Genomic DNA, 27,634 nt, shown 5'->3' on the forward strand with positions numbered 1-27,634 from the left:
TTGTCTTTGGTTGATGAGGCAGGGATAGTTTCCTGAGCGGCATCCAGCAAGGCCTTTTGTAAGGCAGGCCATCCTTCTTTCTCTGTATTCTTCCGGAGTGTATCCTGAAAATCACAGTCCTCATCGCGCAGTCGCAGAGTGTTGAACCTGGATATCTTATGACTACTTTGGAGATTTGGTGTTTTCTTAAAGGGTTGCATATTAATCTTGACAAGTGAAAGATAGTTATCAGAGTCTATGTTGGCTCCTCGTAATACCTTGACGTTCTGTCTGTCCATAAGATGTTGCCGTGCTATAGCAGCATGGTCTAACTGGAATTCACCAAGCATAGGATTTGGACTCTTCCAGGTTTTGGTCTTTCTAGGTAGACGTTTGAAGGCTTTTGATTTCAGGACTAAGTTGTACTTGTCACAGAGTTCAACGAGACGTTCTCCATTTCTGTTTGTTCTCTTATGGGCGGGGTAATGGTCTACTATCTTCCGGTACTTCCACTCCTTACCAACTTGTGCACTGAAGTCTCCCATGAGTATGATGGAATGGTGGGAAGGGATCTTATCTAGAGTTTCTTCTAAGGTGGCCTAGCATTGTTCTACATTTTCCAGGTTTGTACGGTTTGTGTCATTCGTGGGTGAGTGGAAATTTACGATTGTGTATGCTCTATTACGAGACCTGAATGATAACAAGGAGGTCCTTCCATTAGGTGAACTCTAAAATATGGTCAACCATCTTGTGGTGTACCGCAAACCCAGTACCAAATTGTGGGAGTGTCTTGATAACTCTTTCACCAGGTTTCCCCTTGTATATTTTGTACACTCCGGACTCTATTGTATCCTCATTGGTAAACCGAGTCTCTTGTTGTGCTGCTATCATAACCTTGTAGTTTTCCAGCACATCAAGCGTTTGTTTGAGCTTACCTACCTTCAGTAGGGAATTAATGTTTATTGTAGTAAAGTACTCGATGTTTCTCTTTGGTTGTCATTTAACAGAATTAGATAGAAGTGAGAAGCATGAAGGTGCAGGTTCCCCCAGAATCCGATGACCTGCTTGCCCCAGACTGTGTAGGGGTGGATTATTTACCACCTGGGGTACATTTCTGAATATTCATTGTCACCATGTTTCGTGCATTACGAGAGTCGTAATGGTGGTTACCTAAAAGGTAGCAGGTTTTTAACTATCAAGCCACCAGCACTGATCGGCTCACCGATCCAGTTTCCCGCTGGGATTGGTTACCCGGCCTTCCACTGGGTTGCTCGGTTTAACAGGGACACCTCTTGTACTTTGCTCTTTTTTTATTATTATTTATTGATTTTGGAAGACTTCAATGGAAACCTCTCTGACTTTTAATTTTCAGGGAAAGAAAATTATACTTTCTTGGGATAGACAGTGCCTAAATTAGCACATGTGATATGCAGAAATATGAAAAGTATCAGCCATCATTTAAATACAAAGTTGAGGAACGTAAGTGATTAGTTGGGTGTGAAAAATTATGACACTATTCTACTGGCCATGTTTATTATTTGAGAGCTGGGAAATTAAACTGTTGCTGGCTATAGTGATCTCAACAACTTGCATACTGTCATCCTCAGACATGACAAGTCTGCGAGTCACATTAATATAATATAAACTATAAATAGTTTGGCAGGGCTCATGTAGATCTTTAACTGAAGCATTGAGGAGAAATTCATATTCAGTCTTTCATGGTGCCATCATTGAAGAATTCGCCAAAAAGGAGTGGCAGCTGGATTTCATATATAAATGAGGCAGAATCCAATTTCTAGGCCTTTTTCCTCCTCTCTCTTGATCAGCTATGTCATCTCCTCTTCAGATGATGCTATCAAGATGGTATCATCAACAGATCTGAAGTTGTTCATCTTGCGTCCCCCAATGGAAAATCCCCTATCCCATTCATGTAGAGTACAGTTCTTATTGCATATTCACAATAGAGGCTGAAAAGTAGTGGTGACAGGATACATTCTTGATGAACGCTCCAGCCTTAGTTTGAAACTGTTGGGACTGTTTGCTTTGAATTTTCCTTCTACAGAGACTCCTAGACACTGGCTAGTACACTGTTATTCCAACTGATGAGCTGCCACAATTCTCCTAGACACTAATGAGTGCACTAACATCAATCAGGTGTAGTGGCAAACCCGTGTCATCAAACATTTTTGAAAGGTGGTTCAATTTGACAGTACCAAAGCCCTTATGATAATCACTACAGCACAAGTGCACTGGAATGTAGAATTCCCTAGTTTTTTTTAATGATCTTAGAATTAAGATCTGTTCCTTGGTGCCTTTTTCTTTCATAAATCCAGTTTGGACTTCAGGAAATTGGTACTCGTAAGAATGTTTGGAGTCTTTTATGCAGGATGGAATGGGTCGCGGCCGCCGTGGTTATCCGCGTGCGGTTCCTGCGCGCCGTAGGCGGACCCCGATGAAATCCTACCGCGGTGCTCTTCATTGAGTGTCGAGGTGGGCCGGCACGTTTACTTTGAACAAATTAGAGTGCTTAAAGCAGGCCGGCTGCGCCTGAATACTGTGTGCATGGAATAATGGAATAGGACCTCGGTTCTATTTTGTTGGTTTTCGGAACCCGAGGTAATGATTAATAGGGACAGGCGGGGGCATTCGTATTGCGACGTTAGAGGTGAAATTCTTGGATCGTCGCAAGACGGACCGAAGCGAAAGCATTTGCCAAGTATGTTTTCATTAATCAAGAACGAAAGTTAGAGGTTCGAAGGCGATCAGATACCGCCCTAGTTCTAACCATAAACGATGCCAGCTAGCGATCCGCCGAAGTTCCTCCGATGACTCGGCGGGCAGTTCCCGGGAAACCAAAGCTTTTGGGTTCTGGGGGAAGTATGGTTGCAAAGCTGAAACTTAAAGGAATTGACGGAAGGGCACCACCAGGAGTGGAGCCTGCGGCTTAATTTGACTCAACACGGGAAACCTCACCAGGCCCGGACACCGGAAGGATTGACAGATTGAGAGCTCTTTCTTGATTCGGTGGGTGGTGGTGCATGGCCGTTCTTAGTTGGTGGAACTAGTTTCGAGTTTCGACCCACCTAGGTGGGTCGAAACTAGTTCCATGTAATTTATAACATTGTAAATACATATTAGTACTGAATAGGTGGAAACCTTTACTGTGTTACTATTCATATGTTATTCTCAGTTCAGTACGGACCAACAACATGAAATTCATAACCCTTGACATAGAACCAAGCATATTATTATTGTTGTTGTAAGGTTTCTCAGTTCTAGAATAATCAGCACTTCACCCCAGTGTGGCAGCAAGATCATCTGTAAAAATATCATGCATCTCCAAGGCACTGGCTAGTACACTGTCATTCCAACTGATTAGGTACCACACCCCTCTCCCAGTCACTGGCTAGTGCACTGGCCACACTCCTCCTAGGCACTGGCCAGTAGACTGGCATTCCAACTGATGAGCTGCCATACCTCTCCTAGACACTGGCTAGTTTGCTTTCGTACAAATTGATGAGCTGCCACACCTCTTCTAGACACTGGCAATCCAGCTGATGAGCTCTCCCCAAGACACTGACTAATACATGGACATTCCAACTGATGAGCTGCTACACATCTCCTAGACACTGGCTAGTACACTGTCATTTCAGCTGATTAGTTACAACATCTCTCGCAGTCACTGGACAGTACACTGCCCACACTTCTCCTAGACACTGGCCAGTAGACTGGTATTCCAACTGATAAGTTGCCTCACCTCTCCTAGACACTGGTTAGTGCACAGGCATTCCAACTGATGAGCTGCCACACCCCTCCTAGACACTGGTCAGTACACTGGCATTCTAAGTGATGAGCTGCCACACCTCTCCTAGACACTGGCTAGTATGCTGGGCATTCCAACTGATGAGCTTCCACAGCTCTCCTAGACACTTGCTGTTACCTGGCCATTCCAACTTGTGAGCTGCCACACCCCTCCTAGACAGACACTGGTTAGTACACAGGCATTCCAAATTATGAGCTGCCACACCCCTCCTAGACACTGGTCAGTATACCGGCACTCCAGCTGATTAGCTGCCACACCTCTCCTAGACAGTGGCCACTACACTGGCACTCCAACTGATGAGCTATCCCCCAAGACACTGGCTAGTACACTGGGATTCCAACTGATGAGCTCTCCCCAAGACAGTGGCTAGTATATGAGCATTCCCACAGCTGAGTCTGCTGCCACAAGGGGGCAAGAAACATTGGTTATATTGAGATTTACATATACCTAAACAGAAATGATTGAAAATGTTGCAATGTTAATAGTGGATTATTTGCTGTCCCACGTTCTGTGCTACATGATAGGCAATTTACCAGCATTATTGATGCATATTTGCTAATTCAAAACAATCAAAGCTTTAAAGTCAATTAAGTTTACTAGTGACATTTTCATGCATATTTTTACATTCTTCATGTACATTTTGATTGTCTTTCTGAGTTCCTAGAATTTATCAGTTTAATTATCTTGTTCTTCACATTTCTCATAGAATTGTGGTGATTTTTGTTTCTATCATTTTTCTTTATTTTGATTCAGTACTTGGATCGACGATGTGTGAGGGAGCAAGAGTGCCGGGATATGAAACTACCTCTAGAGTTAATATACGAAGATGGTCCCAAAGTATGGAAGCCTTTTAATGGTACCAAACCTTCCCGGCCATCATGCATTCTTGAATGTCCTTCAGGCTATGCAGAAGTTGGCGAGGGCAAGATGCGGCGCTGTGAACATTGCAAAGGTGAGCTCTTGGAGTACTTTTTTTCTTTCATGAAATAGAATATGACTAAACATATCAGATGATTCTGTACCTCATATTAGTGGGTAAAGTCATCATCATCAATTTCCCTTTTCCAGTTTCAATCATGTTAAGTGGTTGATAGCACGTTTTCTTATTATTATGCTGTTCTTGATTGAGTCCAACCACTTAGTCTGGGCCTATCTTATATTCCCCATTCTTCAGTCATAGCCTCCATAATCCATTTCAGTATCCTTCCTTCTATTGTCTTAATATGTCCAGAATATCTTGGTTTATACCTTTCATTCTGTTAGAAAGCTTTTCGACTCCAATTTCTGGATTTCTTACACTTTCCTTTCTTGTCTTTGTATCACGCTTCTTAAAAGTTTCATTTGACTGGCTTGGATTTTACACACCGGTCTTTTTGTCAGCGTTCAGGTCTCCAGTTTACCCTTCCTTAGCACTTCCTTTTTCTGCATCAAGTTCCTCACTCTCTGGTTTAATGCATTTCTCTCTGTATCCTTTTAATGAACTCCATAACCAGCAAGGAGTCTGATGAGGAGAAATCCAAGGAAGACAAGCAAGCAAGGAATAATGAACAAACAAGGAAAGATGACATCAAGTTTACAAGAAAGTAAGGAGGTGTGGACGGAATACTGTATATGAAAGGTCTATATGATTATCAAGCTGATCATGGAACAGTGATACTGGAGAATGAGCAGGATTGTGACGAAGAGTCCAGAGGACCAAGGATAGGAAAATGGGAAGTGGAGAAGATAATCCAGGGCCTAAAGGAAAGGAAAGTGATGGGCTGTAACCAGATACCATCTGAAGCATTAAAGGCTTAAGGGAATGGAGGAATAGTTAGACTGACCAATCTGCTGAACACAATATACAACACAGGCATTTGGCCAGAAGATCCTCTTAAGACCATTATGGTTCCCTTACTGAAGAAATGTAATGCTAAACAATGTAAAGACTATAAAACAGTTAGTTTTGTATGTCATGTCACTAAGGCAGTGAGCAAGATAGTGCTGATAAGAATAAAGAAAATAGAGGAGAATATGGGAGATGACCAGTTTGGTTTTAAAAAGGATGATTGCAGAAAGGATGTTAGAAGTGAATAGGGAAATGTTTAATTCGTGGCCGTTCTGGCAGAAGTTACTAAGTCAAAAAATATAGTTTTGAGATAAATGGGCTGTAAGAAATCTGTGATATCTGATCCTATATTACTGCAAGGCTATTGCACCTTTTGGGCTAGTTCATTTTGCAGTGCCTTCTAGTATGTTACAAATATGTGGCCAAGTAGTTTTTTAATCCTTTATCGTTACCTGGTCTGTAAAAAAGGTCCTGAATGTACTTAGTAACTTCTGCTTGGTGAGGGTTTAAAAATGTCACGCGGTTTGCACCCGGCAAAAATAATTAAGTCCCGTATCTTGGACTTTGTCTTTTTGTCAGGTCTTATGTTGGTTAATTTATGTTCATACTGAAGTTCGTACAGGATAATGCACTTTTCACAATAATCTATTTAATTTGAGTCATAATCTTTATTTCGCTATTCAGTACTATAGCACGACAAGTTGAAGTAAGACCCTGGAATGTGAGCGATGTAAGCGCTAGTTTCGTCAGTAGGAGTGACAGAGGGAGAATGGTGGGTATGAGAGAGAAGAGTGTGGACACGCTGTTGCCGTAGTCAGCTGTTTAACACGACGACGAGAAGAACTTTTAGTACTTGCCATAATTTAACACACGGGTACAATAACTTATTCATACTCCCGGTAAGGCAAATATCACATTCCAAGAAAGTCGTCAAGGAAAATCTCTCAGTCAGTACAGTGCAACACTCAGCATACGAAACACGGCAGCACTGCCTGTTTAGGCCTGGTTCACGCTCGGTGTTGCCAAGCCATGCGCAGTGATAGACAAAGCACGGAGCTAGAGCACTTCAATGCTGACTTAACGGAAACGTCTCCCTTGAGAGCTAGGTGAGCACTGAATTGCAGTCGCTAATCGGCAACAGTGGGCGATGTTCACTTCTATTGGCTCGTGAGGAGACACACCCTTGTACACACTATTGGTCGTGCATGACTAGGGACAGAAGGGAAGGAGGGAGTTATTCTAAGTTCGCATTCCTTGCGGGGTCTCAGTTGGAGTTGCCGAGCTCTACATGTTAACATTACAGATACTCAATACTAACATCAAATTTAAGAACTTTTACTCCATTTCATAATGTTGAACAACCAGAAAGTTCTTGAATTTTTAAGAAATAGGTAAATAATCCATTCGTGAAGTCGTTATCACTGAAAAATATTAAACATCATCATCACCATCATCATCACCATCACTGTCACTCTCGATGCTAGGGCCGCCGAATTGCAATTCTTGACTACTAATGAGTGTGGTAGTGAATGATACCATGCATGAGATTCTTCAGGGATCACTCCTTTGTTGCATAGTCCAATCAAGTCTTCGTATTTCTGTCGAGATATTGACAGATTTTATTTGTATGCCTTTGTCAGAGAAGGAAACCCCCCTTTCTATGGCGGCCTAGGACATTCAGTTCTGCGTATTCTCCTGAATAATCGTAGCTGTACTGGTATTTCACTGTTTCAATGGTGCATTTTTCAAACCGGAAGCATTTCACTTTTAACCAATTAATCCGCCTTCCTTCAGTATCTTTGGTGTTATTACGGAGAAGACTTTTAGAAAGAGCATTCCCCTTTTCCCCATGGCACTAGAGCCCTGAAGGGCCTTGGCCTACCAAGCGACCGCTGCTCAGCCCGAAGGGTCTGCAGATTATGTGGTGTTGTGTGATCTGCATGACGAATCATCTCAGCCGTTATTCTTGGCTTTCTGGATTGGGGCTGCTACCTCACCGCCAGATAGCCCCTCAGTTCTAATCATGTAGGCTGAGTGGACCTCTAACCAATCCTCAGATCCAGGTAAAAATCCCTGACCTGACCGGGAATAGAACCCGGGGCCTCTGGGTAAGAGGCAGGCATGCTACGCCTGCGGCTGGCATTCAGTTCTGTAAAATCATTAAACTTCAAGTGTCTAACTTGGTAAGGGGAAGCAGTTTTTCTGATGAACAAGCTAGCTTGAAAATATTCAAACAATCATTCCTAGTGTAGACAGATGCAAACTTTCTCTGATGTTCAGTCATGCTATGCATACCGTTGCATTCCATCATGGAGTGACCGGACTTGAGAAATTTCTGCTAAGTGATTTCTATACCGGTAGTCTGTGTTACCTAGAGCAAGAGGGCAACAACATTTTGGTTTCTGTTTTTCCCACTACAAGTGTCGGAAAAAAGAGATACTTTAACCGTTTATTATGTAAGATTGTAAGCGCATAGCTTGCGACTGTAGTACATGGGTGATACATCACTGCTTGGAATCTGCAGTACACTTTGGAGGTCGAATGTAGCTGTAACAAAAAATGTTTCCCGTATTGCTCTCTGCTTGTCAGTTTCCTTATTGCTGTTGGCATTATTTTCTCTTTCCTTGTGCTCATTATATTTTAGTTCTAGCTTTGCTCTTTCTTCGCCAGAGGATTTCTGATACCTGACACATTGGTTGCACTGGTCTTTCCTTGGTTTGAACAAAGGATCATTGTATTTCTTACAGAAAATTATTTTGGGCGATATCATTCTGGCTGGAACCTCTTTCCTTTCCTTGCACCAATCGTCATAGAGGGAAAACATTTTTGCTATAAAAAGTGAGCTATCCAAGTATTTTCTTGTCGACGACTTCCTCATATAATGTGACTCTGTTAGTGGGAAGCTTTCATTGTGATCGCTGATTGCCGTAACTTGTCATACACTGGGCTTATTGGCTGGAGAATATTTTCCTTGCATATCACAACCAGAAAACACACCCGAATCTGAAACTTCTTCGTAAGCTTTGTTTAATGGCCCCTACTTAAGCAGAGCGTTTTCAAAAAGAAACTCTTACAGACCCGTGTTCCTTCATTATTATTCATGAAGATAAACTTCTTTGCACTTTTTCTTTCTTTTCCAGAATTCATCCTTGATCTGCACCGCTGAGGTGCACATGCTTCACTGTGTTTCAGTAGATAATCCTTCTGTCATTTGTAGTCGTCCAGTTTCCAATATTCAGCACAAATGTTATCTCTGTCATGTTGAGGAGATATACTGTTGCACTTAAAAGGGCACTTACACTGGACTGGTTGTGGCTTCCTTGCATTATGTTCTCCCTTTTTGGTTGTGTATGCTTTTCCTGAATTTCTTAGTTAAAATTCGCTTCCATTTGGTAGGAACGGTTGTATACAATCTGATTCATTTTTTCAGTACTTCCTTCAACATCTAGTGGAAAACGATCAATTAGAGAGAAATATTTGGTGTTGCAGTTAGTGTAGGAAACATGAGTTTACAACACCGTAAGCTTGAGAGCGAAGGAAAAACCAATAATGTGAGTTTGTATTATTTACCAGAATGACAAGAATATCAACAAGAAGAAGTGATTAAGTCCACTTAGTCACTTTTGCCTGGACGTCAATCTTCAAAAATGGACTTCACATTAGAGGGTAGGGTACCTGTACACCAAAATGGTTCATTGTAACAAAATAACAACCACGCCATCATGTAGAAGGTGTTTTCTTTACCCCAGTAGTGAATTTAACTCAAATCCGTAAAAAAATGGACTTAATCACTTCTGCCTGAACGCCGACGATATATGCTTCATCAATTGGGAAAAAGCATTTGACAGAGTGAACTGGTGTATTCTGATGGGGATTCTGAAAGATATTGGTGTAGATTGGAAAGACAGAAGACTGATGGAAGAGTTGTATAAGAATCAGAAAGTGACGGTTAGAGTAGATGAAGAAGAAGGGGGTATCGGAAGAGGAGTGAGACAGGGATGTTGCATGTCACCGGCTTTGTTCAATATATATACCAAAAAACTGTTGCGGAAGGCCCTGGAAAAAAGCAAGGGGCATTGTAGTGGGTGGAGAACCAATAAAGACCATAAAATACGCAGATGATGTGCATTATTAGCAGAATCAGAAAAAGATCTGCAAGTCATGTTGGAAAATATTGAGGGATTTGGAATGAAGATCAACAATGGGAAGACTAAGGTGATGAGAATAGGAAAGGAGGAGATTGCTGTTAATATAACACTAGAGGGAAAGAAATTGGAACAAGTAAAGTCATTCAGATATTTGGGAAGTTTATTAACATGGAATGGAAGCTGTACAGAAGAAGTAAGAAACAGACTATCTATGGGAAAAGAAGCTTTTGGAAAGGTGAGAGGGCTTTTGACATCTAAGGCAATCCCTATTGATTTAAGAAAGGGGTTCGCAAAGTGTTTTGTGTGGAGTGTGGTATCATATGGAGCTGAAACAGGGAAGTCAAGAAAGAAAGAAACCAAGTATTTGGAACATTTTAAAATGTGGTTGTGGAGAAGAATGGAAAAAAGTGAAGTGGACAGATAAAGTAAGAAATTACGAAGTGCTAAGAAAAGTACGAGAGAAGAGACTCCTGATGATGATGTTGATAATAATAATAATAATAATAATAATAATAATAATAATAATAATAATAATAATAATAACTGTAGCGGGAGGTACACCCCAAAGCCGCGTATTCAAATTCAGTGCCTAAATGAACTCCTCTATTGGTAAAACAGTGAAACTGAAGCTATACCAACTTAGAACTTTACTTAGAAGATGTCACCACAGAAATATGGTGTAATTTTGTTATTGTGCAGTTTCCTAACCTGAGTGAATTTCTACTTGTTTTGTTTGACATTCATCAAGAAGTTTGGACATTCTTCCACAGATGAAACCACTAAAAACTATGATCATGCACCCTGGTGCAAAGTGAAAGAACTTATGATTTAAAGAAGTTTTGTATTTCTAGGTTTTTGTAACTGAATGACGTTCATTTATTTTTGGGTTGGCAATTCTTCCTTTTATTTCTGCCAGTTTGGAATCTAGCCAATCCCTAATTTTTGTAATTAATTTCCAACCAGTCCCGTATTTCTTCTTCACCTTGTGTTTAACCAATAAAATCAAGAGGGTGTGTCCTGATTCATCTTGAATGATCTTGAACCTTCCCTGAGTGTTTATAAACTGTGGCTTTTCTCGTCTCTTGGCCAATCGATCGTCATCTTACTCAGTGTGTGTGTCAAAGCAGGAGGCGGGCTGCCTCTTTCATCGGTCAGTAGTACATCTACAAGGTAATGGCCACATAACATCTTTCTTTCTTGCTAACTCCGCAGTTGAACCTGAGAGAAAGGTCCGAATCGTTAACTATGTAACCCTCTTTCTAAAAATGTAACTTTCTGCTGGCTAATGTAAAAACTTCATAAAATCTTTAACTGTAAATCTCAGAATACGGGAAAATGAAGTTCTTAACTTATAGTGAATTGCCCTCTCGAGCTCCCCTTCATCTTGGTTTGAGGTGACTACATTTTTCTCTAGCTGTTTTTCCTACTGTAATGAGTTAATGTAATTTCTATACGAGTCACCTCAGTAGTTTGGAAATAGCCCCCGTTTCATCGGCCTAGGGCCCCTTAGTTTTTGGTGTGCAAGTATTCGCCTCCAATCATTTTGTGTTCTGGCCATTAATTTAACCTGTTATTCTTATTCCACGAAGGCCCAGTAGGTTGGGTATTTAATACCCCTGTAAAAGTAAGTTCAGTTTTGTAAATGGTGGTTTGAGAGACCAGAGAGTGATGTTATGTTGCCTTGAGTAGGCAGTAAGAAACTGAGAGCCTGTTAAATCTTTTTCAAATTTTGTGATTGTAACGAGTGCCTCTGAAGGCTAGATATTGTATTTTGGGAGCAAGTGCTCCATGAATTAGGGGATTTCTGCCCTTGAATAAATTTGTGCTATTTGTAAATTTGAGCTTGTAGCTCATGAAATGTATAGCTAGGAGCTTAAAGCCCAAAGTGTTAAGGTTCTGTATCTTGGATTTTTCCCAATCTGGTTTAATGATTGCTACTTGTACCTGTAATATGGGCATGAAAAAATTGTTAAGTTCTGAAAATAACCTTCAGTTTAAGTTTTAAATTCTATTCTTGACATTGTAGTTAGACCAATTCACCCCAGCACCTTCTTTCACCTCTGTGTTCCACGGGAAACCCCCGTAATAATAATAATAATAATAAGAAGAAGAAGAAGAATTTTGTGTGGCTATTTCTAGCTGAGTGTAGCCCTTGTAAGGCAGACCCTCCAATGAGGGTTGCAGGGATGTTGGGGACAGCACAAACACGCAGACCCCGAGCCATTGGAATTAACCAATGAAGGTCAAAATCCCAGACCCGGCCGGGAATCAAACCCGGGACCCTCTGAAGTGAAGGCCAGTAACGCTGACCATTCAGCGAACGAGTCGGACACGAAAACGATAAGGAAGAGGAAAATATCCTGGTTGAATTTTTGAAATTTTTAATTTAAAATTTATTTATCGCAATTTGAACGTGTGTAAGTTGGGTAGCATCCTGCTTCACAGAATGTTTTTACAAGCTTATGGGGCTTATGGCAGAAAGAAAGTAGAACTGGATGAGCCAGCAAACAGGATGCATCTGGATGGGTTAGGTGTTCATGATATTTGGGTACGGGAAACAAATGAGGAAGAGATAGGAGATTATAAATAGTGCATAACAGGTGTTAAAAACGGAAGGGCAGAGTGAGGGATAGGACTGCTGAACAGAAATACTATTGCATGCATCATAACTTTTGTTAGGCATGTAAATGAACAAATTAAATGGGTAGATTTGGCAATTGGAGGAATAATGACAGGAATATTCTCAGTCTACTCACCCTGTGAGGGTGCAGATGAGGAGTAAGTTACAAGTTTTATGAAGCATTGAGCAACGTCATAGTCAGGGTCAGTAGCGAGGGTAGGATAGTGCTAATGACGGGTGTTTGGTTTTCATTTGACTGCCCGTTATAGAATGGAGCAATGTTGAGAAATCTGCTGAGTTTATAAATTCAATTCTTTCCAGTGAAATTTATGCCATAAATATTGACAAATTATTTGATGAAGTACCAGTAGTGATTGTGAAACTTATGCTTAAAAAAATGAAAGAAAATGCTGATGACACAAAACGGAAGGGTGTAAGTCTATGGGTTAAACTTTCAAAGAACTGAAAGCAAGTGTTACGAACATAATTAATTTTGAGAGTATTTTGGAATGTATTTATTGTCTTCCAGGTACTTCTGCTCCTATATGAGGGAAATATGCTCCAGGTGAATAAGGTAAAGGCCTTGCGACAAATTAAGATGAATTCAGAGTACTCGTGTGCAGATTTCTGTGATTTCATCAAAGAAAATACTCTTCTTTTTTTTTTAAGCAGGTACATTGATCAGAGAAATATGTTGATGATGTAAAAGTAAAACTTGAATCTTAATTGATACCATGCATGTGTAATAAAATAATTCATTCATTCATATCAGTTTTGTCCTTACGGACAGTGTTTGAACTCGAATATCTCATGATGACACAATTTTCACTTCTTTCTCTTCTTCCTCTTCTCTTCCCAAAATCTCTTCATCCTTTGGCTGTGCTCCTGTTTCCTTTGTTCTGTCCACAATGTTCCTGTCTTCTTCTTCTTCTCATTTACTATAAATTTTGTATTCCTAATTTTGTTTCTGAATTCTTTTCTGTCTCCTATCTTTGCCTGTTGATCACCACCTGCCTTAAGTCTTCCTCTATTTCATGATACCATGAAATATATATTGTTGTTATGAAATTTAGTTTTGAATTCACTGGTTGTCTTTTCATGTATAGTGTTGTTACAATGCCAATTAGATAGAAATAATCCATTTCTATGAGTTACCTAAAAATAATTTGCCTGAATTTGGCAAAAAATATGAATGTCCATATTTTAGGGTCTTGAATTCCAGCAACCCTACTCATACAATGTCCATTCTATTAACCCTTTTCCCAGTTGATAAGTTCTTCCCCAACTATCAAAACACTAGTATGAATGAATAAACAAATACTAAGTTTGTACTTTCTGCAGGACTTTTTTTTTTTTTTTTGTCGCAACCTGTTGCAGCTGTCTATTTGTGCTTAGTGATGTTAGCAGCTAGCTAGGTTATTTGTGTCGTTAGCTTGTGTCTTAGTACATTTGGGATGGTATTATAAGTTTCACAAGGACGATTTTCTTGTTTAGGCCAGTGTCGGAAGGAATGCCTAGGTGCCAGTGTCGACAGCATTGCATCGGCCCAGAGATTACGAGGTTGTACGTACATCAAGGGCTCCCTGGAAATCCAGATACGTGGAGGGCGTAAGTAATCAGTTGTACTCTGTTCTGTTTAAAATTCTTTATTGATACCTATACTTGTTTTAGAAATATTTATTCAGATACTCTTTTATAGGCATTGTATGTACCAAATACAGTACATAGTGAAAATATGTTGCCTGCTGCCATTTCTTGATGGATACAGTACTTTTGTATCCATCTCTTGGCACGGGCCAGAGTAAAGTGTAGCTTTCACCGAAGTCCCAGTCTCATCCATGGCTGTGACAATATGGAAGCTGCTGGGGTATGGGTGGTGCTGAGTAATGGCATTCAGAGCACGACTAGTGCATCTGAGTGTTATGGAAGGTGTTGCTCATAGGGTCAGTCGTGGTGCAATAGCACTTTCTGACCCAGTGAGGAAAGCAATGGCAAACTACCTCACTCCTCGTCTTGCCTAGTATGCCTCATTTTGGTGCTGCCATTGGTTTTTGCGGTTTCCTTATAACCGCATAACCTTTGGTGGTGCTATTTGAGGATCCAACCAGCCTCTGGGCTGATGACCTAACAGACAGACAGTGAAAATATTCTCCTCATGGACTCTCATCAACATGAGAACCTTTGCTTTTCACCATAAACTTACAAAGCCCAACCATAAAGAATAGAGGGATGAGTATTCTATTTAAATCTCTCTGAACATGTTTCCAAATAATGTAAACTAATTCTGCTAGACTGGAAAACTTCTTCAGTATAGAGAGTTGGCTTCTTGGTATACTAAAGGTTTCAGGTTCAAGTTTGAGATGATAAACATTATCAAATTTTTTGTTAGAAAGTATAGGCTTATTCCAGTACTAAACATTTTGCTTCCTTTTTAAGGAAATTTTAGACTCGTTGCCTATTATTTGGGAGGGTCTAAAGCACAAAAGCCAAAACTAAACACTGTAATTACCTTTGTCTCAAAAACTGATACTCCAATAAGTAATATTCAGATATTGAAACAGTCCATTTAAAGACTCTGAAATCTTCATAGAACTATGTACATGTTTGCCTGTATCAGAGGTATTTCAAAATGAGCCATATTTTTCATGTAAAATTCCTGATACATTAATCCAAGTTAATTTCTTGTTTTTCTAGTAAATTACAACTTCATAATTATTTAGATATCAGTCATGGTAGATCATTCCAAGTTATGGAAGCTGAAAGACATATTTCTGATAATGGTGTTACAGTCAATTATTATCAGGAAACAAAGTAAATACTATGTGGGCTGATAACCTGGAAACTGAAGGAATATCAAGCAAAAATAAATATGTTCAATCTTTTTAATAGGATGTAATGGTAGAACTGTAAATTATAAGATTGTTGCAGTAAGCAACTTATTAAGCATGATGATGGTCCTGTTTTCCTATTTAGCATATCCTAGATAGACACGAGTCAGAATCAGTAAATAAGCTGCTGCAAGAAGGTTCCTATTGTTGTTACTTTTAATTTGTTGACTGATAATTTAGTAAAACAAGGTTTTTACTTAGCCTTGCAAACAACAGTACAATATTTCTGTATAAAATGGAATGTTTATATTTCAAGGCTTAAAAAAAGTGTTTAAATGGATTTTATATCTCATTTGTAGTGCAAGTTCTTTAAGATATGTCTTAGTTTGTGCCCCATTGGGAACAACTGAGTGGCTTAGCAAATTGACCTGTCAGTCAGGTTATCATTTGCTTTGAAAGAAATATGGGCAACCTCAACATATTCTGAGTTGTTCTTTGGCAGCTGGCAGTACTCAGGCCACAGGTTGGTTGTACTGGGCAGAGTGGCTCTGATGGTGTAGGTCTGCTCTTCTGAGCACAAGTTGGCAGGTTTGATCCGATGGTTCTCAAATACACCAGCCTCATGTCTATAGATGTGCCAGCACATAAAATAACTCCTACAGGACAAAATTCCGATTATTATTATTATTATTATTATTATTATTATTATTATTATTATTATTATTATTATTATTATTATTATTATAATAAAGCAGTCATTCTATTCTTTTCAGCATATATGGAACTGTTGATAAACACAAAGTACTTGTGGCAGAATAAACAAGCTGAAAATCGATAGAGTTTCTACAAATAAGGAGATTATTAAAGTGTGGAATAGAATAAATCTAATAAATAATTTTATTTGCTTCACATTCCATTAACTACTTTTTAAATGGTTTTTGAAGACGCCGAGGTACCGTAATTTAGTCCCGCAGGCGTTCTATTACGTGAAAATAAATGTACCGGCACGAGGCTGACGTATATGAGCACCTTCAAATACCACCGGACTGAGTCAGGATCGAACCTGCCAAGTTGGGGTCAGAAGGCCAACACCTCAACCATCTGAGCCACTCAGCCCGGCCAGAATAAATCTAATTTGTAGATAAATATAAGGTACTACACATGTCCAAAGAGTTGCATTTATTCCTAATGAGTTATAAAAGATGGATACTCTTCAGATCTAGGAGGAAGCATATGTAGAGAATCAAAAGATAAAAATTCAACCATCCTGGTGGACTCCTTGAAAAGGGAAGTCACTTCAGGGAAACCAAGGTATTTACTGTATGTTGAAGATGAGGAGTTACTGTGAATGTCTGTGGTAGACTTTCATGTTCGAAGTAGGTTCAGGAGTGGGACATGTTACTGTGTATGTATAATTATATGGTTGTTTTACTGAAAGGCATTAATCAGCCAAGTGGGATTCGGTTTGATGGAAGTCATGAAGATGGATTAGCTTATGCTAGTAACTTGAGTATGGTAGTTACTGTTGTTGTTGTTGTTGTTGTTGTTGTTGTTGTTGTATTTTAAGGGCTTGAGGCATTGTGATCAGCAGCTCATGCACTTAGTTTGTATGAAATCTACCTGATGACCTGAATGGATGATGTCATATGCTTTTGGTGTCTGCAGGAGTTGATTTGAGAAACCACTGAAGACCTCTTCTAACAGTGTAATTCCTAGTTTACCACTTCTGTTGTAGTTATTCTCACAAGACTGATTGCTCCTTGTAACAGACTCTCTAAACACCCTTCAGATCATGGCAGAGCTTGGTATTAAACCAAGGGCAGAGAGCTAGCTACTGTACCGTCCCTAGAACATGGTGGGAGTTGACATGGTTGTACTGGCATACTTTTTAATTGAAGACATTGGCACTATTTATTAAAGAGAGAGAAAAGGCGTAAAAAGATATTCTTAGGGCCAGTTTCATCAATCATTGTTAAAAATTTGCTAACGGAGCATTAATTAACACCTTGTCAAGATTTTAACATGGTGTTATGAAAATCATGTTTCACCAAACACTATATCAAACTGGTTAACTAACATGGAAATTAACGTTAAGGATCAAGTCAGCAGTGTATAGCATTAACATTATTTCGCTCTTGTGAATGGTGCGGATCATAATGTTATTCATTGGTCACTTTTCTCCTGTACGCTTTTTGCGTGGAATAAGAGGTTCCATTTGAAATTGAACTTACTTGGTGATGGGAAGAGATAGTGAGTCAGACTACACACAGAAGAAAAATAATCATAATGGAAGGTGACTGGATATATCTTAGTGGCAGTAATTTTACTTCACTGGAGAAAAAGATTGTCAATTTACTTTTGAAAATATAGAATATAGAATATAGAATGTAAAAAGACAAATGGTAAATCCCTGAATGGAAAAGGCGTGCAATGAGTTAGTAAATGAATTGAATAGTCACTTGAATGTGACCATGCTGTCAGCAAAACAAATAAAATACATGTACAACAACCTAAAAAGCACAAAAAATGTAAGATAAATTCGAAGGACAAGTTGAAGTGGTCCAAGATGGAAGGTGGTGCATTTATTCCAGCATTTAAATACATGACTTTGAAGATTATTGCATTAGACAGCGACAAAGTCGTGCCCCTTCGTAATGACGTCGACTGTGATGCAGAATATCACGGCAAGCCAACATTATTCCTTTATCTTGAGACATTAGAAATGTTGTTATATGAAATCATACTTTGGTTTTAATGCATTCTTGTTATAGTGTGAGATATCTATCCGTATTACCATTGGGAGGTATATAAGCTGAATTTTGTTAACTGAGCAGACCATTAATAACTGCAGTAGCATAATCATATTAGAAATTAGGCCTATGATGTTATACATGGTGTAGGCTACATGTGATTATGATCTCCCTTCCTTTCAATGTATGTTTCAAAATACAAAATTGAATGTTTGTTATATGTTAACAAGTTAATGGAATATCAGTATATACACCTATCTCTCTTCTACAATTTGCAACATTGAATTTTATTTTAGATTGTATTCAAAATGTGGTTAAGTGTATGAGAGGGCCTAGAGCCCTAACTTAGCCACAGAACTAGGCACAAATGAATAAATAAATAAATAAATAGATAAATAAATAAATAAATAAATAAATAAATAAATAAATAAATAAATAAATAAATAAATAAACCGACCGACTGACCAATTGATTGATTTTTGAAAACCTATACCCCTATCACTCCTAAAACTGCTTACCTGTGAGGTAAAGCATATCATTACTTCTCCGTAAAACTTCTTTTCTCTCTGCACTGTGATAATGGCCCAATAAATAAAACAAATGAGCACAAAACACAAAATCTCTTCCAGCCATTTGTATTTTAACAACGTTAAGCAGCTTAATGGGACAAGAATGCTATGTTAAATTAACGGAGAGTTTAACGTTGCGTTAGCGTAAATGAAAGCTGATGAAACAGCCATTCTGTTAACAGTTCCGTTAAAGCAGTTTAATATGATGTAAAATCCGTAACGGAGGTTGATGAAACCGGTCCATAGTTAATTAAACAAATTTTTGCTGGTGAATCATATCAAGTACTTGCATTCTGTATTCTTCTAGAGCAATATATTGAGAGATGTGAAATTGAGATGTTCTAAAAATAATGCGGTACTTTCCTGGAGGCTAATAGACTGATTTGTGGAATTGAAGAGAGAGTATTTGACTCGTTACTCAATAATAAAGAAGTTAAGTTGAAACAGGCTGCTGCTCCAGAGTTAAAGTAAATGTGAGTCAGTGTGTGATTAAAATTATTCTCTTCAAAATTCTGTTTTAACACTCATGAAATAGTTCCTATTTCTGACTCCTTGGCTGAATGGACAGTATTGAGGCCTTTGGTTCAGAGCATCCTGGGTTCGATTCCTGGCTGGGTCATGGTTTTTAACTGCACCTGATTTATTCTTCTACCTTGGGGATCGGGTGTTTGTCCCAACACTCTCCTCTTCATATTCGGACAACACACCACACTACCATCCACCACAGAGACATGCAATAGTGATTACATGCCCTCCCCGTAAGGTTGGAATCAGGAAGGGCATCTGGCTTTAAAACAGGTCCAGATCCACATGTGCTACACAGTTCGCACCCGCAACCCAGCAAGTGCGGGGAAAATGGTGGTAGAAGAAGAAGAAATCACTTTTTAACATACACGTTTTTACATTGTTCCTAAACTGATATTTGGTTGAAATATTTACTGTGTTTCGACATTCCCTCAACTGTTCTCCACATTTTAATATCAGCCCTGAAGGTTTCCCACCCCAGTACCAATTTAGTAGATCTTGTACAACAACCAGTTCACTACGAGTTATGGAAACTCTCTCCGTGATAATTGTTCAGAGTGGTTCACTGTGACATGCATTCCGTCAGTATATGTGAACAATGGGTTTGTTTCTCAGACCTCTGTGCAGGTAGAATTTACAATTGTTGATTGCATTTGTAGTTTAGTTGGTAATTAATTTTCATTGCCATAATAGTCTTTAGTAGTTCAGGTATAGTTTCTTCTGAACATGCCTATTACATCTTGCTTGTTTTATTTACATAACACCTAAAATACTCTCATGTAATGAATGGGCAGTTAAGTTGTTCATTAAAAAAATAATTTTTATAAAATAATTAAGCCATGTTACTTCCATTTTGATTAGGAAATCGTAACTAATTGTATTATTTATTGCAGGAAATATTGTGAAGGAATTGGAGGACAACCTAAACAAAATAGAGGAAATTGAAGGTTGGTTAAAAATTGTGAGATCTTTCCCACTGATATCCCTGAACTTCCTGAAGAGCCTGAGAATTATCCATGGGAAACGTCTGGAGAGTAACAAGTAAGACACAGATTTACTAATGGTTATTTGATAGCATTTTTGGCTAATGCCTGTTGCTCACGGTAAAATTTTCTGTCAAATTTATTGTACAATAATTTAATTTTATAAAATTTCTGTTGCTCACGGTCAAATTCAAGTTTTGTAAAAACTTAGATAAAACTTTTCATAAAATAGGACATGTTCTATTCCGTAAAATTAATTTTACGAAACGAACCAATCAGTGAAGCTGACATCACAATGATGCTGGCGCTACATCGTGAGAAGATTGTGAAGCTCGATTGTAAACAAACACTTCTTTCTAAAATGGCAGGATCCGGGTGGACTAAGGAAGCTGTTAGTGTTTTACTGGACGAATACCAGAAATATCCTTGTTTGCATGAAATTAAAACGCCCCATTACCACAACAGAAATTCCAGAAGAGAGGCAGAAAACACAATTGCCTAATTCCTATATGAATGCTGGTCTTCTGACCTCAAGTAAATTTCGACCAAGGACAGCAATCCTCTACCTTCTTCTCTTCTTTTGATCCAATCCCGAGTCCAGCATTTCTTGGCATTTTTTTCTTCCTTTTTACCACTGTACAACATGTAATTGCAGCTAAAGCAGCAAGTTTTGCTTTGTTTGTTGGAGCCATACTCTCAAAAGCAACGTAAGTTGAACAGCTGATTCTTGATTTAAAAGTGTATCGATAGATGGCAGCACATACACATCTTAGTTCAGAAGTGAGTTCATAGATGGCCATCCTGATGCTTCCACGAAATTTATAAAATAATTTTACCGTGAGCAACACAACTTGTTTTCACCAAATTTTTATAAAATTGTACAAGAAATTTTACGAAACATTTTATCGTGAGCAATAGGCATTAGTTCACGTTGTATTACTTCTCTTCTAGGAATTGCTGCTTGTCCTCCTCAATTAAGGTGAAATAAAAGAAATTGGAAGTGAATGTAACTTAACTGTTCAGGTTTTTGTAATGTCACCCTACAGCCAGTGAAGTGAAGTGGACCAGGCGAGTTGGCTGTGTGGTTAGGGGCGCGCGGCTGTGAGCTTGCATCTGGGAGATAGTGGGTTCAAATCCCACTATCGGCAGCCCTGAAAATGTTTTTCCGTTGTTTCCCATTTTCACACAAGGCAAATGCTGGGGCTGTACATTAATTAAGGCCATGGCCACTTCATTCCAACTCCTAGGCCTTTCCTATCCCATCATCGCCATAAGACCTATCTGTATCAGTGCGACGTAAAGCCACTAGTAAAAAAAAAAAGGGTAGTGAAGTTGAGCCCTTATTAAAGAGCTCATTTTATTGCTGTACTATCATTTATTGAGAGTACAGTAAACATTCATTTTATTAAGTCTTGGTAACTTGGACTGACCAGGGCATATGTTCCACAATTCGACTGGAAGTTTGGCGCCGGTGGTCCATTGTCTGCAAGCTAAATTCAGAAAGGAGGGTGGTTACCTGACGCGTGCACAACCTTCAAGTGCATGCTTCAGAACCAGGGAATGGCGGAAGACAATGACAGAGACCAACGGACCACATTTCAGAAGCCCAACACAGGGCTGGAATGTCATATGACATGAGTTTAAAGTAAGCATAGGTGACGCGATGATTTGAGCCAGTGGAAAGGTAGCATCATTTTAATATTGGCAAGACATTGGCTAAAACGAGAGATGTGACCTGAAAGAGTGTAGGCTAACGTCTGTGGACGCAAATTAATAAAAGTGACCAGGGCGTGGGTTAGCTGTCTATTCGACAGGAGTCTTCAAAGTAGTCTAGTCGTGAGAAGGAGTGTCTGCTTACCACGTGTGCGGAGTTCAAGAAGTCGGGTACTATAAGTCTTGATCGTGTGTTGGGACATTCTAACACTAACTCAATATAATCAAACTTTACTTAGTTATTCATCATTAGAAGTGAGCTAAGAATATTTTGTAGGCATGGGAAGCCTGTTGGAACAATGCCAAGATAACAACTTTATTCATTATGCACTAACATTTCTCAGTGGAAGTGAACACTGATAAATTCAACATTTTAGTGTATGCAAAATTTAGGTGTAAAGAACAATTAATATGAACAATTACACATATAATTGCCTGCCTATTCCAAGTTTATACCTGTGTGAAGAAAGTAGATTTTCATAGGACACAAACGCCTGATAAGTAGCACACTTTCTAGTCCAGCATTGTGTACTGTTACCATATGTAGAGGTGTGAAATAATACGGGTGAAGTACAGACTGAGAGGGAAGATTGAACACAGTTACAGTGTTTGATAAACAGTGAGTTGTTGCATGGCTGAATGAGAACTTGTTTTCACGGTCATGGGAAACCATGTCTGAGTATTGTAAATAGTAAATGGCAGGTTGCAGGTTGTAATACTGTGAATGAACGAAATGTTGTAGTTGAGGTCCGAACCACCAGAAGCAGCAAGACATTGGGAACGTGATTTCTACGCCAGGAGGGAGATCACGGACTGCAAGATTTTCAATTTGAAGACATCACAGTAAGAATGGCTGCTAACTAAAAGGAATGGGAGCCAGCTGACCGAAAGCAGGAGGCGCAGTCGACTAAAAATGAGTTTTAGATTTGCAATGTCATAATGTACTTGTGCACGTGTTTTAATGTAATAAAAGGGATAGGTTAGGGTTTATTATGTAATTCCAGTAGGTTTAGCTGTTGGCTGGGAGGACGACACAGTATTACAGTATTACAACCTGCAACCTGCCATTTACTATTTACAATACTCGGACATGGTTTCCCATGACCGTGAAAACAAGTTCCCATTCAGCCATGCAACAACTCACTGTTTATCAAACACTAACTGTGTTGAAACTGTAGGGGAGCTTGTACAATCTGTGACAGTCAAGTTTGGTGAATAGGCCTTTACTATCAACATTAATGAACAATGCACAACAGTGGCCTTACTGTCCTTCGAAATAGTCCCCTCCCATAACTATGCACTGCTGAGATCGGTGATACATGTCCTGGAAACTTTGCAAGAAGGCTTCTTTGGGATGGTGTTCAAAAGCCTCATCACGTTTCGTTGGATGTCAGGAATATCATCAAATCTCTTTCCTTTCAAAGCGAGTTGGAGTCGTGGGAATAGGAAGAAGTCTGGAGGATTGAGATCTGACGAGTATGGGGGATGTTCAAGTTGCACCACCCCCTTTTGTGCCATGAACTGTTTGACGATATTGGCTATGTGTGGGCGAGTGTTGTCATGGACAAAAAAACCATCAACCTTGTTGGGCGTACTGGGGTTGTACCCTGCGTAGACATTTCATGAAATGGGTCAAAATTTCAATGTACCGTGCAGCATCCAACGTCGTTCCCTCAGGTAGAAATTCCTTGTGGATAATGCCTTGACTATCGGAAAAGGTGATAAGCATCGTTTTGATGCATGACTTTACGGCTCTGACCGTTTTCCGGCGAGGGGATCCCGAAGAACGCCATTCCATGCTTTGCCGTTTCGTTTCAGGGTCGTACCTGAGGCACCAGGTTTCACACTCGGTAACAATACAGTTCAAGAAATTTGGGGTCACATCCGCCGTTTCAACAAAATCCTGTGAAGCCTCTACACGTGCCTGCTTTTGATAGTCAGTCAAGTGATGTGGCACAAGATAAGAACACGTTTTCCTCTTCCCGAACTTCTGGGTAACGATTTGTCGCACAAATTTATGGTTAATCTGCAGTTCATCTGCTATCATGCACACAGTTAATCGCCGATCATTCGTGATTAATGTCTTCGCCTTCTCAATGTTTTCGTCACTGACGGCGGTCGCTGGTCTTCCGCTACGGGGGTTGTCAGAAACACTTTCCTGGCCTCCTCGAAAACGGGCAAACCACTCATACATACACTTCAAGGACAGTGCTTGATCTTCATAAACACGTACCAGCATTGCATGCATTTCTTTCGGAGTCTTGCCAGGCTTAAAAAAGAACTGTACATTGATCTTTTGGTTGTTCAGGTTCCTGTTCGCAGTTCAGAACCAACACACTAAACATGCACTGTGTCAAACAGGTCTTACACGGCACACACACTGTTGGGGATATCACTTATAAATAAAACACTGAATCACTTTACTTCGTCATGGCTGCCATCTTTATTCTTACTTACTACAAACCAGTACAAAACAAAAGCATAAATACAAGCGATATGGCAGTTCCCAGTAGCTCCGCTAGATAGCAGGAGCTCATACTTGAAATACTAAACTATGTACAGGGAGATTGCATATCCAAATCACATAACGCCGTTAGAGTGTGTACGAGTCCTTTTCTATGAATCTCCAACATCCTCCCCACCCTGGTCTATCTCGAGTGGGATGACCAGCTGGACAGGTCGTGTCACATTGTTTCCGTCCGAGGTGCGAAGAATAACCGTTCTAGTTCTCCCGTCACGTCCTTCGCGTAATTCTTCGACCCGTGCTTTATTCCACATGTGTCTTGGGCGTTTATCCTCTTGTAGTAAAACTACGTCACCGACTCTGATTCTTGACCCGTGGTCTCTGGGCTGGCGAACTTCGTGAAAATTCCGTAATAGTAGCAAATACTCTTTACTCCAACGCTTCCAGAAGTCGTCAGTCATTCGCTGGAGTAGTCTGAAGGTTCTAACAAGGTCTCGCCTGGGTGGTTCTGGTCCAGTAGGTATCGTGGTGAGTCGATCGCCAACGAGGAAGTGGGCTGGAGTCAATACACCACCATTGTCATCATGTTGCGTCAAGGGTCTTGTGTTTAATACGGCTTCTATGCTGGTCAAAACAGTCCGTAGCCCTTCATCATCAATAGTGGAACGTCCAAGTATTTTCCGTAGACATCGCTTGGTGAGGCCAATTAGTCTTTCCCACCATCCTCCCCACCAAGCGGCACGTGGGGCAATGAACTTCCATGTGATACCTTGCTGGGCCATATAGTGGTGTGTCCGTGCCGCTGTCAGTTCTCTCCACAAGTCTCTTAACTCTGCGTTCGCTGAATGGAATGTCTGAGCGTTGTCGCTATAGATCGTGTGTGGTATACCACGTCGGCCTATAAACCTCTGCAAGGCCTGTAGGAATTTGTCTGTCGACATGTCACCGCACAGTTCTAAGTGCAAGGCACGCGTTGTTGCACAGGTGAATAATGCAATGTAGGCTTTCTTCATGAGGTTGCCAGAAGTAACGTATAGTGGTCCTGCGAAGTCTAGTCCCGTTACTTCGAATGGTCTGCAAGGACGTAGACGATCCAGAGGAAGTGGTGCTTCTAATTCCGTCGGTCTCCTCCGGTGAACAACTTTACACGGAAGGCAAGTGTGTAAGACCTTCTTGATTGTTTGGCGTGCTCGCAAGATCCAGAATTCTGTGCGTAGTTCAGTTAGGATAGCTGAAACACCTAGATGGTGAAGTCTTATGTGAGTTTGTTTTATCAGAAGTTTACAGAAAGCGTGTGAGCCATCCAGAAGTATTGGGTGCTTTTCGTTGTTCGAGATGTCTGCGTGTTGTAGGCGTCCGCCTAGTCGAAGGATACCATGTTGTAGAAATGGATTGTAGCGAAAGATCTTCGAAGCTCGTGCTAGTGGAAGATTATTCTTCAGGGCTTGCAGTTCAGAAGCAAAGCATTCCTGTTGAACTTGCTTTATCCAGTACGTTCTTGCTTCTTCCATTTCTGAGGCTGTGAAGTTGTGACAATACTTGGTTTTCTCCTTCAAACATTTCACGAATCGTAGAATCCACGCAGTAACTCGTAAAAGTTTCCAGTATGTACTAAATCGTGAGGCAGCAAACAATGGTTCTGGGCAGGTGGTTGCAAGAACTTGAGTGGTCTTCCTTTCCTCAGGTAGATTCATATTAGTGGGGGTGACATCTCTGGGCCATGAGTAGGAAGGTCCATTCAACCACGAAGGTCCGTGCCACCATGAGTCCAAGGACTCCAGTTGATGTGCTTGAAGTCCTCTAGAAAGGTGGTCAGCTGGGTTGTTGATTCCGGGACAGTGTCTCCACTGACTGGACGTGGTATGAGTCAAAATTTCAGTCACTCGGTTACAGACAAATGTCTTCCAACGGTTGGGATTACTTCTTATCCACCCCAGTGTGACTGTAGAATCGCTCCATGACGTGGCAGGGATGGACGTTACTCCAGTGGCTTCGTAAAAATAATGTAGAAGTCGGGATCCGACCAAGGCTGCTAACAATTCGAGCCTAGGAAGGGTCACTTTCTTCACAGGGGATAGTCTGGCCTTGCTGCAGACTAAACGAACAGTGTAAGCGTCGTCGACAAGTGACCGGACGTACAATGCGGCGCCGTATGCTCTTTCGGAGGCGTCGCAAAACACGTGCAGTGATATGTCTGTACCGGAATTTGAAATGGCAATCCATCGTGGTATTCGGATTGGAGAGAGGTACTGTAGGTGTGAGAGCCAATCGTTCCATCGATGGGCGAGATTAGGCGGTAAAATTTCTTCCCATGCCAGTCCTTGGCACCAAGTATCTTGGAAAAGGATTTTGGCAGTGATTGACACGGGTGAAAATAGTCCAAGTGGGTCGTAGAAGCGTGCGGTGGCTTTCAGTAACTGTCGTTTAGTTGCTGGCTGTGTGGATAGTTTTGCAGTGACGTCACTTGGGGTTGTAAAGAGTTCGTCTGATTCCGCATTCCAGTCAATACCTAATACTCGTGTCTGCAGTACAACTTCTCGAGTTTCTGCTTTCCAAATGTTCATTAATGGCAAGGAATTCGTGACCCATTTGGAGAGTGGGAGTCGAATGTGGCGCAGGAGGGCTGTCAGTTCATAATAAACAGTAACGGCCGTATTGTCGTCTTCTACGCTGGCAGTGAAGTCATCCATAAATGTGCAAGCATCTAGGAGAGGCGCTGCCGTGGGATAAGTGTTGTAGTGTAGGGTAGCTAGTTCACGGAGAGTGGCTGAGAGGAGGAACGGGCTACAGGTGAGGCCAAATGGTAGGCGGGTGAATCGGTACGTTACGACGTCCTCTGTTGTCGTGTAGGTTCCGTCTGTAGTAGTGTCGATGCGGTACCAAAGAAATCTGGTGAGATCTCTATCTTTTTCGTCGAGGGCTAGCTGGAGGAACGCCTGGGTACCGTCACATGCGATGGCCTTTCGATGCAATCGAAACCTTAAGAGAGTGGCAAAAATTTCGGGTAGGAGATTTGGACCCATGTGGAGGGTATCGTTGAGGGATGGGAATCCTGGTTCGTGAGAGGAAGCGTCGTACACTATTCTCCATTTAGTGGCATCTCGTTTCTCCTTCTTGACGGCATGGTGTGGCAGATAAAACATATTTCCAGGGATTACGGTATCGGGGGCTAGCTCCACTTGCTCTCGAAGCACGTAGTCCAACATTAGCGTCTGATACATGTTCTTGAAAGTTGCGTCTTGATGTAGCCGTCTCTGTAGTGTTCGAAACCTTGCCTCGGTTGTTGCCAAATTATCGGATAAGACTATATCCCGTTTGCGAGGAAGGGATACGACTCTTCGTCCGTCGTGGATGCGGTAATTGTCGTGGAACTCTTGAAGAATAGCAGCATCCGTGTCGTCTAG

General features: G+C 40.5%; 1 protein-coding gene across 1 annotated transcript in view; it reads left to right on the top strand.

Moving 5' to 3' along the window:
* The window catches only part of LOC136863551 (insulin-like peptide receptor), a 462,473-nt gene that overhangs the window by 304,561 nt on the left and 130,278 nt on the right, over positions 1-27,634 (top strand). The window contains exons 7-9 of the mRNA XM_067139932.2: positions 4,556-4,754; positions 13,893-14,006; positions 19,964-20,111. Of these exons, the coding sequence (XP_066996033.2) occupies positions 4,556-4,754; positions 13,893-14,006; positions 19,964-20,111 (461 nt within the window). The remainder of the gene's footprint in view (positions 1-4,555; positions 4,755-13,892; positions 14,007-19,963; positions 20,112-27,634) is intronic.

This window comes from Anabrus simplex, chromosome 2 (genome assembly GCF_040414725.1).
Source record: "Anabrus simplex isolate iqAnaSimp1 chromosome 2, ASM4041472v1, whole genome shotgun sequence".
Classification (NCBI taxonomy): domain Eukaryota; kingdom Metazoa; phylum Arthropoda; class Insecta; order Orthoptera; family Tettigoniidae; genus Anabrus; species Anabrus simplex.